This window comes from Portunus trituberculatus, chromosome 5 (assembly GCF_017591435.1).
Source record: "Portunus trituberculatus isolate SZX2019 chromosome 5, ASM1759143v1, whole genome shotgun sequence".
In the NCBI taxonomy this organism is placed as follows: domain Eukaryota; kingdom Metazoa; phylum Arthropoda; class Malacostraca; order Decapoda; family Portunidae; genus Portunus; species Portunus trituberculatus.
The window spans coordinates 6,524,077-6,536,228 of NC_059259.1; the positions used below are offsets into that span (position 1 = coordinate 6,524,077).

A 12,152-nucleotide genomic window follows, 5' to 3' on the forward strand; every position below is an offset into this window, starting at 1 on the left:
GTTTTTGTTTGTTTACTTGTATGATTGAGGTATTGTCTGTCTGTCTGTCTGTCTATCTGTTTGTATTCCCCTCTCTCTCTCTCTCCCTCTCCCTCTCCTCAACCCTCCACACCTTTCTCCCACCACCACCACCACCACCACCACCACTAACCACTACAACCAAACAGAAGAAACCACCACCACCACCACCACATCCACAACCAGCAGCACCACCACTATCAGCACCACCACCACCGCCGCCCCGACCACCATCGAGGCGTCAGTAGTAGGGGCAGACCTCTTACCTGAAGAAGAGACCTGTGGCAATAGTGACGAGCTGGCCAGAGTGAGGATTGTGGGAGGAACGGAGCCCAAGGAAGGTAAATCGAGTGTTTGGTGTGTGTCTGTGTTAGTGTCCTGTGTGACGTCAGAGGGGGAGGGTGTGTGTGTGTGCCTCTCCTCCAGGGGTCAAAATTGTGGTAGGGGAGTGATTTTAAAAAGGATGGAGTGGTTTTAATCTTGATCTTGGGTTTTTGTTGTTTTTTGTTGTTGTTGTTGTTGTTTTCAGGTGTTTGTAGGTAAATTTATTGGAAAGATGGTTTTTTTTATGAGAAAGGGTGTATTTTTGGTTTTCTCTCTCTCTCTCTCTCTCTCTCTCTCTCTCTCTCTCTCTCTCTCTCTCTCTCTCTCTCTCTCTCTCTCTCTCTCTCTCTCTCTCTCTCTCTCTCTCTCTCTCTCTCTCTCTCTCTCTCTCTCTCTCTCTCCTACCTCTCTTCATCATTCCCTCCCTCCCTCTCCCTCCCTCTTCCCCTCATTTCCTCCCTCTCTCCCTCACTTTCTTCCTCTCTCTCTCTCTCTCCCTTATTCCCTTCCTCTCTTCCTCAATCCCTCCCTTTGTTCTTTATTCCCACCTCTCTCTCCCTCATTCCGTTCTGTTCCTTTTCCTCAGTCCATCTCTCTTTCCCTCATTCTCTTCCTCTCTCCTTCCTTCTCCTCTCCTTCCCTCTTCCTCTCCCTCCTTCTCCTTCCTTCCCTTCCCCGTCTCCCTCACCACTAACACAATCAGCAAGCGTTCGTTCACCAATGCATCCTTTCCCAGGCTCGCACCCTTGGCTGGCTGCCCTGGGTTATGAGAACAGCCGGGGCGACATTACATTCCTGTGCGGCGGTGCTCTGGTCACCAATCAACACGTGGTGACTGCTGCCCACTGCGTGAAGGACCGACCTGACTTGTGAGTAGTGGTGGTGGTGGTGATGGTTGTAATGTAGCTTATTTATGTGGAAGTTTGTGTATTTTAAGTCTATTTGTTTTGTGTGTGTGTGTGTGTGTGTGTTTATAGTGTTTTTTTTTCTTTCGTGTGGTATTGCGTTTTTTTTATGTGTGTGTGTGTGTGTGTGTGTGTGTGTGTGTGTGTGTGTGTGTGTGTGTGTGTGTGTGTGTGTGAGTGTGATGAAATTGTCTTTTACTCCTTCACTTCTCCTTCTCATTCTTCCTTCATTGTTCATCCTTAATAGTTGTCTTCCTCCTCCTCCTCCTCCTCCTCCTCCTCCTCCTCCTCCTCCTCCTCCTCCTCCTCCTCCTCCTCCTCCTCCTCTCACCGTTCACTTGTCCCTCACCTCATTTCCTTTCACCTTAGTCAATATTCACCACAAATCTCTCTCCCTCCTTCTCTCTCTTCCTCCCCTCTCCCTCTCCCTCTCCCTCTCCCTCTCTCCCTCTCCCTCTCCTTCTCCCTCTCCCTCTCCCTGAAAATTCCTCTCTCTCACCACATCCTCCTCTTACTGGGTTTTTATCAGACACACAGACACACAGACACAAATACACACAGACAAACAGACATACAGACAAACATATTCCTGCATATCTCTTTTTTTTCTTTTTTTTCTTTATTCCTATTGTTTTTTTTTTCTTTTTCGTGCTACACTTACTTACAGACAGACAGACAGACAGACAGACAAACAGACAGACAGACATATTCCTGCATTCAACTTTTCCTTTTCCTTTTTCTTCTTCTTCCCTTTTCATTTCTTTTCCTTCCTCTACATTTTCTTTATTTCTCATCCTTCAATCCCTCTGTTCTCCTTCTCACCCATCTACACCTCTTCACAACACCCCTACTACACCCATTTCACCCCATCTACACCTCTCTCACCCCCAACACCCCATCTTCCCCTCCACAACTTATCAACACCTTATCAACACCTCTACACCCCTTCACATACTCCTATACACCTTCTCAACACCTCTACACCTCTTCTGTTACCTCTACACCCCTTCTCAATCCACTACATCCCTTCAGATCACCTCTACACCCCTTCATAACACCACTACACCCTTTCTCATTCTCCTACACCCCGTTTTCAACACCTCTACACTTCTGAACACCTGTGCGCATCTTATCACAATCATTACACCCTTCTCAACACGTCTACACCTCTTCTCACCCCTCCTTCAGTTCTTCTCACCCTCTTTCATCTCTGCTCACCCCTCCTTCACTTCTCATCCCTCCTTCACCCCTCCAGGACCGTCATTCGCCTAGGGGACCACGATCTGCAGAGGGAGGATGATGCCAGCCATGAGGACTTTGAAATACTGAAGTCGACTCTCCACCCAGATTACAACACGCCCACCTCCTTCGCCAACGACATAGCGGTCATCAAGCTTTCCAGGCCTGTTAGCTTCAGAAGTACGTGTGTGTGTGTGTGTGTGTGTGTGTGTGTGTGTATTTACTCAACAGGACAAATATTCCCTCCCATTTTCTTTCATATCTCTCACTTTACTCACTTTTCCATCCATCCGTTTATTCATTCATGCATTTTTTACCTCAATTTCATCTCTCTCTCTCTCTCTGTCACTCACTCACGCTCTCTCTCTCTCTCTCTCTCACTCAGAGGATTTGTTGCCGGTGTGTCTCCCTCTCTCTGAGTCTCTGCACAACAAGTCTTTAGTGGCTTTCTTCGGATACGTAGCTGGCTGGGGCGCTGTGTCCTTCAGTAAGTGTCTGTTTGTGTGTATTAATTCTCCCCCCATCCCCTCTTCCAGTATGACACGTTCCATATTCATTCTGGTGACTATTTTGGTGATTTTGCACAGCTTCAGAGACTCATGTGGGGGATTAGAATAGTGTAAACTGTGGCCATTAATCTTCTGACCTCCATACACCCTTCCTGATGTCAATAAAATCATCCAATCGTACATAAATCTCAAGGCAAAAATGTGTCCCAGTACTGAAGGGGTTGAAATAGTGTAAACTGTGGCCATTAATCTTCTGACCTCCATAGACCCTTCCTATTGTCAATAAAAATGGTCTAATCTTACACAAATCTCAAGGTAAAAATGTGTCCCAGTACTGAAGGGGTCAAAAATGCTCAAAATATCTTTATTGAATCATCTAGCCTTGATTTATTTTGTATTATTCTGAATCTTTCAATCTAACCACAACCACCACCACCTTCACCTCCTCCTTCAGATAACGTGTCCTCGCCTATTCTTCTGCACGTGCGCCTTCCCATCCTGAGCGAGACGGAATGTGCCTTGAAATACCGCCGCTTCAGGAACATTGCTGTGGATGAGACGACCCTCTGCGCTGGTGTGGGAGGGACGGACGCTTGCCAGGTGCGTGGGTTCGAATCCTTGAAAGTTTATCAATGTTTTTTTTTTTTTCTTTTATCTTCTCTTTTTTCCTTTATTCAACTTACAGAAGATTGAGAAATGTTAGAGTAGATGTTTAAATGTATGAGTTTGTTTACGTTTTCTTATTTGTATGTTTGAAAAAAATGGTTTTAAAGGGTAAACTCAATTAATGTACGTGAATAATTTGAAGTACATCTAAACACGTTTTCAGATATTCAATACAAATTGTCTATCCCTTCAAACACCCAAAACCACACTTTCTATTCATTAAAACACCCAAATACACTTTTTCTAACCCTTAAAACACAAAACACGCACAATATACTCTTAAAAACACACAAACACACACTTTCTACTTCTTAAAACACCCAAACACACACAATATACTCCTTAAAACACCCAAACACACATAATATACCCTTTAGAACATCCAAACACAAACTTTCCACCCGTTAGAATACCCAAACACATTAAAAAACGCCCCATAAAAAAAACACTTTAAAAACACTTTCTACTCCTTTAAACACCAAACACACACAATAAACCCTTTAAAACACCCAAAAAAACACACTTTCCATCCCTTTAAAACACCCAAACACACAATTACACCTCTTAACCCACCCTATCTAACATTCTACACCCCTAAAAACACACAAAACACCACCACCACGGCAGTAACCTCTCCTTCCCTCTCTCTTAAACGACAATGACCTTAAAACACACACTCCTGGTTATCTTGTATCAACACTTCTATTAACAGGGAGCAAGTGAGGATTAGTACATCGTTTCAAATCCTTTAAAATTAATCTTCCTCTGCAGGGTGACAGCGGCGGCCCGATGGTGGTGTTCCTGGAGGGGAAGTGGCGTCTGACAGGGGTGGTGTCCTTTGGTTTTCGCTGTGCCGAGCCAAATTTCCCTGGTGTTTATACAAGAGTCACTCACTACACTGACTGGATCATCAATTCGTTAGACTAATTTGGGATGTGAAGAGAGGAAGGAAGGGAGGAAGAAAGAGAGAGAATGAGAGAGGGATAGAGTGAGAGAATATATGTATTGGAGAGGGGAATAGGTAAGGATGTGAGAGATAGACAGAGGGATGTGGAGAGAGAGAGAGAGTGTGTGTGAGAGAGAGAGAGAGAGATGCACAAATAAAGAAAATAAGAGAGAGATAAAGAAATGTAAGAAACTATAGGAAATTTTTCGTTAGATATGTTACGAAGAGAAAATAAAGAAAATAGAAAAAAAAAGAAAAATTTGAGAGAATTGAATCTATAAAGGAAATAAATAATTGGAGACATAGATAAAAGAAGATAGAATTTTGAAAAGAGTAGGAAGAAAAAAAAACGAAAAATGAATGAATAACTTTTGGAAACTATATAGAAAAAAAATTAATTAAAAAGAAAATGAATAAGATAGACAGAAATGAAACAAAATGTAAAAAATAAAAGAAAAATAAGGACAAACACACACACTCTCTCTCTCTCTCTCTCTCTCTCTCTCTCTCTGAAAAAAAAATAATAGTGTCAGAGGAGGATTCGAACCCATTATCTCTTCCTGTCGCCTCCTAAAGAGAATTCAATGCCAACTACCCCCAATATTATGCTTGGCTGCGCTGTTCTTGTCTTCCTGGATCGTCTTCGTGTCTCTCCTACGATGCGTCTGTCTGTGGAAAAGTGGCATTGGAATCACTTTTAAGCATTTTGATTCTCTCTTGTTCGTCTTGATCCTAGTGTTCTATTTTCATTTGTTTTTGTTATTTATTTATTTTTCTTTTTCTTTATACGAGTGAGAAAAATGTTTTGTTTTTTTCTTTTTCTTTTTTTTGTAGTTTTTTGTGTTTTCTTGATCCTAGTGTTCTGTTTTCATTTGTTTTTTTATTTGTTTTCTTCTTTTTCTTTGAGTGAAAAAAATGTTACGTATGTTTTTTTTTCCTTTTTCTCTTTTAGTTATTTTTCCTTTTTTTTTTTTCTTTGTTTTATACTTTTGGACATTATTTTGTGTGTTTTCTTTTCTTAATTATCAATCCTGTCTTTTATTTTTCATGTATTTTTTTTCATATCATTTTTTCCCTCTTATACAACTAATTTATTCTTTGTCTTTTTTGAAACTATACTTTATACAATTCTATCCTTTTTTATTTAATTTCCTTTTCACAAACTCATATTCTCTACATTTTTAACCCCTCCAATACTGGGACGCATTTTTACCTAAGTTTTGTGTGTCATTAGATGATTTTCTTTACATTAGCAAGGATCTATGAAGGTCAGAAGGTTAATAGGCCACAGTCTGTCAATTTAATCCCCTACATGAGTTTCTGAAGCTGTATAGAATCGCCTAATGGTAACCAGAATAAATACGAAGTCGTGGTACTGTACTGAAGGGGTTAAATCTTTTCTTTAACATTTTTCCTCGTCCCAATCTCTACATTTCTTCGTTTTTGTCTTCACCAATACCCGGTGTGATTTATTTAACCTTATCTTTCCTTCAGCATTGTTATTTCCTTTTAATTGTTTTTATTTATATACTCCTTAATATATAGACGCCCTGTTTTCCTTTCAATATGGCTTACATCAATAAAATGAAATATATAAAAAAAGAAGAAAAAAAAAAGATATTTATAACAGCCTGTAAGTGTCACGGCTGTTTAGGCCTCGCTCAGACAGACGTGTAAGCTTGTCAGTCCTATTCTGTCTCGGTGTCAAAGTCATGCCTCTCAAATAAAATGTATCCAGTCAAGCTATCAAGGTTTTTATCGCCCCCTCGTACTCCTTCCTCGTGTGTGTGTGTGTGTGTGTGTGTGTGTGTGTGTGTTTTCCTTGTCCTTTTTTTCGATTTTTCTTGTGTCTTTTTGAGAGAGAGAGAAGTGTTTCTGAGTATGGTGATGTATAGCAAACTCGTCATTCAGATTCACTCCTTCTGTATAATGCATACACGTGTACAAGACTTAAGAAAGACAGGAGCCAGTAGTCAGTCTCATCAGAGGTTGGCTTGGACATTACAGCCAGGATAACAGAAGGGAAAGAGAACCAAGTGTGGAAACGTCTCTAATTAAGGTGACTTCTTTATATCTGTCATCATTTTTCAAGTCAGCTGTCATTGGGTGAAGCTTCAGTCCCATGATACGTTTCCATATTCATTCTGGTGACTATTTGGTGATTTTATACAGCTTCAGAAACTCATGTGGGGATTACAATAGTGAAGACTGGCCATTAATCTTCTGACCTCCATAGACCCTTCCTAATGTCAATAAAATGGTCTAATCGTACACAAATCTCAAGGTCAAAATGTGTCCCAGTCGCTTTCTTCCTCTCTCTCATCCACTTATCCCTTCACCGTCCCTCTCCCCCCCCACCATGCTTCTAGTTCTTCCCTTGAGTTGACATGTCGCTTTAGCTACAAATAAGTGTATCAAGGCTGCTTCATCAAGTAGGGAACCGTAGGAATACATACACATACATACATATACACATACATGCATACATACACACATACTTCTTATATTCATACGTAAAAACAGAAAAAGTAATAGATGTAATGAATTAAGAAAGAGAGAATGCCAAACGGTGAGACAAACGGGGAATAATTTGGAAACAGGATAAGGGAATATAGACAAACGTATGAGTGGAAATAAGAGAAACAGGAGGACAAATAAAAGAAAGGGAGAAAAGAAACTGGATAATAATAAACGAACTAATGAGGAGAATAAAAAAAAAAACGGAGATAACAGACGAAAAAAAAAAATGAGAGGAGAGAAGAGAAACGACCAATAGCAGAGACGGAGTGAAAGAAAAGAGAATAAGATTTAACTCCCTCAATACTGGGATGCATTTTTACCATGAGTTTTGGTTATAATTAGACGATCTTATTCACATTAGGAAGGGTCTATGGAGGTGAGAAGATTAATAGCCAGTCTTCACTATTCTAATCCCCCACATAAGTTTCTAAATCTATATAAAATCACCATACAGTAAGCAGAATAAACTTCAAAACATGTCCCTAGAGGTTAACAATGTAACTAGCTCTTTACCGGGGTGTGCTGCCTGTGGTCTGTCAATAGTAGAGAGGCCAGTGGGTAGTGGGGAAAGCGAGTGAGGGTTGTGTCATGTACGATGGGCAGGTGATGGGTAAGTGAGGAGGTGTATTATGTCTGAGGTGAAAAATGTGGGTCGGGAAACTAGGATATTTAAATTATTCGATATATTATTTGATAACATGGCAACTTTCCCGGCATTCCTGTGTGTGTGTGTGTGTGTGTGTGTGGATTGGCTGTGTGTGGGTCAGCATCTCTTAGTCCTTTTCAGTCCTTTGTGGCGGCAGGAAGTGAGTGGTATAGCAGCTACGCTACGTACATTTAAGAGCCTCTGATTAAATTGATACAGGATTTTAAGTGTTTTTTACGATTCTAGTGACATTAACAAGATTTCTACACTCAAAAGGCTCTGTTTGAAATGCCACTGGATTTCACGAGTGTTTTCAAGGTTCAAGTGAAAGATTAACAGACTGCACTGGTGTTTCGGATCTCCAAATCATCTTATTACCGGGCCAGACCCATAAAACAGGATCACGGAGGAAGGACTACTTCATCAAGAGGACACAGGCCTTCCCATGTCTCAGTGTCTGTTTACGGTTAGTCACAATCAAGGAATAACTCAACATAATCACCTTCCGTACGATTTTTAAATATCTGTGTGAGAAGATTAGGTTTTATAATTAGTTATTTGGGTATTTTTTTTTTTATCTTCCTATGACTTAGCTGTTTGTATTAATATTTGGCTAATTATTGATACAAACTGATTGAGGTGGAGGCCGGCGAATCCCTAGTTTTTCACATAACCTGCCTTATCTCTCGCTATTATAAGCCTGTCTTGCCTCGACATGCTGCCGCGTTCCTAAGCTTTCATATCTCAGCCATTAAGATACAGTCGCCATGGCCAGGTTTGAGTTTGGTGAAGTTTTAAGTGAGATACAAAGGAGGGTCGACCTCTCCACAGCCCGGCAGCCATCTTGGATATGCCTGCCCCAGCCCGCCCAGAATCCAGGAATCCAGGAATATTTTCTTTATTCCTGGAAAGCTTATTGGGACTCAATAGTAAGATTTGATGCTTTCTACAAGTATTTCGCTGTGTTTGAAGTGTTTTCCGTGCGTGTGTAGGGCGCTGCATGTTGTTGTTGGCGTTGTTGTTGTTTTTGTGTTAAGTAAGGGCGTTTTTGGCGCCAAATTTTCAGGACCGTCCAGGGAAAATTTTTTGTTTGAGGCATTATCAAGTTGTTATTGTTTTCAAAAAATAGTTGATGTGTTTTTAAGTGTTTCGCCTTCCTGGTCAGTGGAATTGGTGGAGAGAAGAATTGTTTCCTAACGGTGTTAATGTTCCAATAATAGTTCTGTTGGTACCCCTGTGAATTATTTATTTCCGGCTCTAACTCACTCTAAAGTGTTGGAAAACACTGTTTATATCTTTTAAAGTGTGTTTCGTTCCTTTGAAGTGAGAATGGGCGGACATTTATTTTTTTTAAAGGGCGATCAATGTTCCAACATTTTTTTTTATAGTTCTTTTGAAAAATCTTTAATGATCCTGGAGTTTGGAATCTCTTTGTATTTTTGTTGTTAGTTTAAGTATGTGTCAAGTCAGAATTTGTAAAGTATTCGGGTGTAGCGGCGTTTTCTAGAGAAGTCATTTTCAAAATTATTTACGTACGTATATAAGCCCGCCAGGCCCAGGCCAAGGCCGTGACGTCATCAGGTCGCCAGCCCCGCCCGGCCAGGCCGTGACGTCACGATGGCGGGAACCTCCGAGCTGTCTTCCCTTTCCTTCCCCTCCTGGCTCTCTCCGTCTATTATGTAGCTTGATTTACTGTGTTTTACCGTGTGTGTGTGTGTGTGTGTGTGTGTGTGTGTGAGTTGTTTTTCCTTGGACATGATATGATGCTGTGTGTGTGTGTGTGTGTGCGCGAGTTGTTTTTCTTTGGACATGATGTGATGCTGTGTGTGTGTGTGTGTGCTTAGCTGTGTGCGTGCGCTTGCGTTGCGTGCAGGGCTACTGCATTATGTTTCCGTCCAGAGAGTGGCTGCGTTTCCAGGCACCACCGCAAGGCTGATGTTCTTCCGTCGTAATGGCTGTCTCCGCATCGCTGGCTGATGCGTTTCCTGATGTCTTCAGTTAGGTGTGTGAAGGCTGGGATCAATGTTTCGCTCATCTCCGCGGTGTGATGTGTACATATATAGCACAGGGCGAGAGAGCCTTGTAGAGCTGATGGTCACTGTGTGTGTGTATGTATGTGTGTGTGAATGTTAATTACGCATAAATCTTATCAATCTGTCACTAGCATCGTAAAAACACGCTTAAAATCTTGTGTAACTACACCTAGGACCTTTAGAAAGTTGTGGAGGTCTTAATACTCCCTCTCTACTCTCCCTTCTCACCCTCCCTCCTCTCCCCGCAGTACTTCACACCACTGAGGAGCTGGTGTTGGAGTGGGACCCCGTGGTGCCCCTGGACCTGGACCCCACCACAAGACTCCCCGAGCAGGACATCATCGGGAGCTACACCTCAGACTGCACCCAGGTGTACTCTACAGGTGAAGTGGTGGTGGTGGTGGTGGTGGTGATCGTGACGGTGGTGATGGATAGATGACCTGGTAATGTTTTGCGGTGGTGATGGTGGTGGTGATTGGTGACTGTGGTGGTGGTTACGTGACTCAGTCGACATATTGGCACGAAAATGATGAAAACTAATTAATATTGACACGAACATGACGAAAACTAATAAGCATTGACACGACTAAGAAGATGAAGACTACGAAATATTGACTCAAAGATTAAGAAAAACTGATTAACACAGACAAACAGAATGAAATCTAACACAAACACAAACACAAGTATAAAACACATCAAATGCCATAAAAAAACCCCCACTCCATTGAAAGACAGTGAAGTGATGATGGGTGTTAAAGACGACAATGTAATGGTGATCAACGCCCTAGCAAGTATATAGGCTGGTAAACGAGTCGATCACCCACAGAAATTAACGTGTTTGTAGCGAGCTGGTTCATGTGTGTGTGTGTGTGTGTGTGTAGCTCGTCCAGTCTTTTGTTTAGCCAGTTTTACACCTAGTCGTGACTCTTGCTAATGAGGACAATAGCAGTAAATGACAACAATGGGTGACTGTCAGGGTGAGATGAATGTAGCCTCCTCCTCCTCCTCCTCCTCCTCCTCCAAAGAGTGACCCCTCTCCACTTCTGCAGGTTTGACAAGTACTGGTGCAGGAAGTACATGGGTGACCTGTCCGTGGAGGTGCTGCATGGTGACGTGGTGCATGGTGACGTGGTGCATGGTGACGTGGGCATCTTGGCAATCCAAAGTTCCACGACCACCACCATCGCCACCACTACCACCACCACCGCCTTGCCTGTTGTTATTCTGTTTCATTTATCATTACCATCATTGTTGTTGCTGTTCCTGTTACTCTTTTTGTATTTGTTACGTTCAGTGTTACGTTGCCACTGGTTATCGTCACAGCGTCTCCACTACTTCTATCAGCCGTGTTCGGAAATGCCTCTCCTTCTCACTACGACAATTTTGAAGTAAATGTTATAGTGGAGTACATTTGATAGTCTTTTCTTTAGCCTTCCCGGACAGAGAGAGAGAGAGAGAGAGAGTAGGGGGAACATGGCCATTTCTGCTTCTCTTAACCCCTTCAGTACCATGATGCGTTTCCATATTGATTCTGCTTACTCTTTGTTGATTTTATAGAGCTTCAGATACTTAAGTGGAGGGATTAAAATAGTGAAGACTAGCCATTAATCTTGTGACCTACGTAGAGCCGCCTTAATGTCAAACAAATCTCAAGGTAAAAATGGGTCACAGTATTGATTAATCTTTGAAACTATAAAGCTCTCAAATAATACGAGGCTGAATGAATGAATGAATGAATGAAGGAAGGAAATTAAAGAGATGGGAATGAAGGAAGGGGATTGAATAGATGAAAATGAAGGAAGAGAGAGAGAGAGAGGGAGGAGGCGAGAAAAATTAGAAACCCAACCAAAGCATCAACACACTGACTCAAACCCACAAAACACACCTTAACAAACAGCAAAACAAACACAACCACGTACCCAGGAATGAATACAAATTAATCACATACTTACTCATAATATATCAACACTTTTTAATGCACCAGCAGCCATTAAACTCAACAGAAAAGAGAAGTAACATAAAAATAAGAGGTCGGTTAATTGTCGGTTCTTTTAGTGTTAGTAATGGCTGGGCAGTGGTTCGGTAGTGTCTCGTAGCAGAAGTGTACAGAATATTGCCATTATCTCGTGAAATACTTGGATTTGGCACTACGAATGGACGCAGGGAGGAGGAGAGAGCAAGGGAGAGTGAGTACCAAGTTAGTTTAGACACGAGAAGTTTGGTATTAGTGATTGAAGCGTAAAAATAAAGTTAACTCAGAAACAATGTGGTCAGATTTGCAAGCACGTGTGATGTTCCTTCCATTTCAAGACTACTAGGTTGGCTATTAGTATTAAAGGTCTATTA

At 41.7% G+C, this 12,152-nt stretch overlaps 1 protein-coding gene and 1 long non-coding RNA gene across 4 annotated transcripts in view; both read left to right on the forward strand.

The window, feature by feature from the left end:
• The window catches only part of LOC123513216 (venom serine protease Bi-VSP-like), a 17,865-nt gene extending 12,971 nt beyond the window's left edge, over window positions 1-4,894 (forward strand). For both annotated transcript variants that reach the window (XM_045270261.1, XM_045270273.1), the window contains exons 5-10: window positions 168-359; window positions 1,079-1,211; window positions 2,503-2,666; window positions 2,872-2,973; window positions 3,450-3,595; window positions 4,433-4,894. In XM_045270261.1, coding sequence (XP_045126196.1) covers window positions 168-359; window positions 1,079-1,211; window positions 2,503-2,666; window positions 2,872-2,973; window positions 3,450-3,595; window positions 4,433-4,588 — 893 coding nt within the window. In that variant the 3' untranslated portion in view covers window positions 4,589-4,894. The remainder of the gene's footprint in view (window positions 1-167; window positions 360-1,078; window positions 1,212-2,502; window positions 2,667-2,871; window positions 2,974-3,449; window positions 3,596-4,432) is intronic.
• Window positions 4,895-7,538: 2,644 nt separating this feature from the next.
• On the forward strand, window positions 7,539-11,260 carry LOC123513220. Of its 2 annotated transcripts, XR_006677291.1 has the most exons (4): window positions 7,539-8,239; window positions 9,673-9,775; window positions 10,055-10,189; window positions 10,856-11,260. It is a non-coding gene; the product is annotated as an uncharacterized LOC123513220 (long non-coding RNA). The 2 variants fall into 2 exon arrangements; XR_006677290.1 differs by lacking the exon at window positions 9,673-9,775 and having other exon boundaries at window positions 7,572-8,239; window positions 10,856-11,256.
• Window positions 11,261-12,152: the final 892 nt, after the last annotated feature.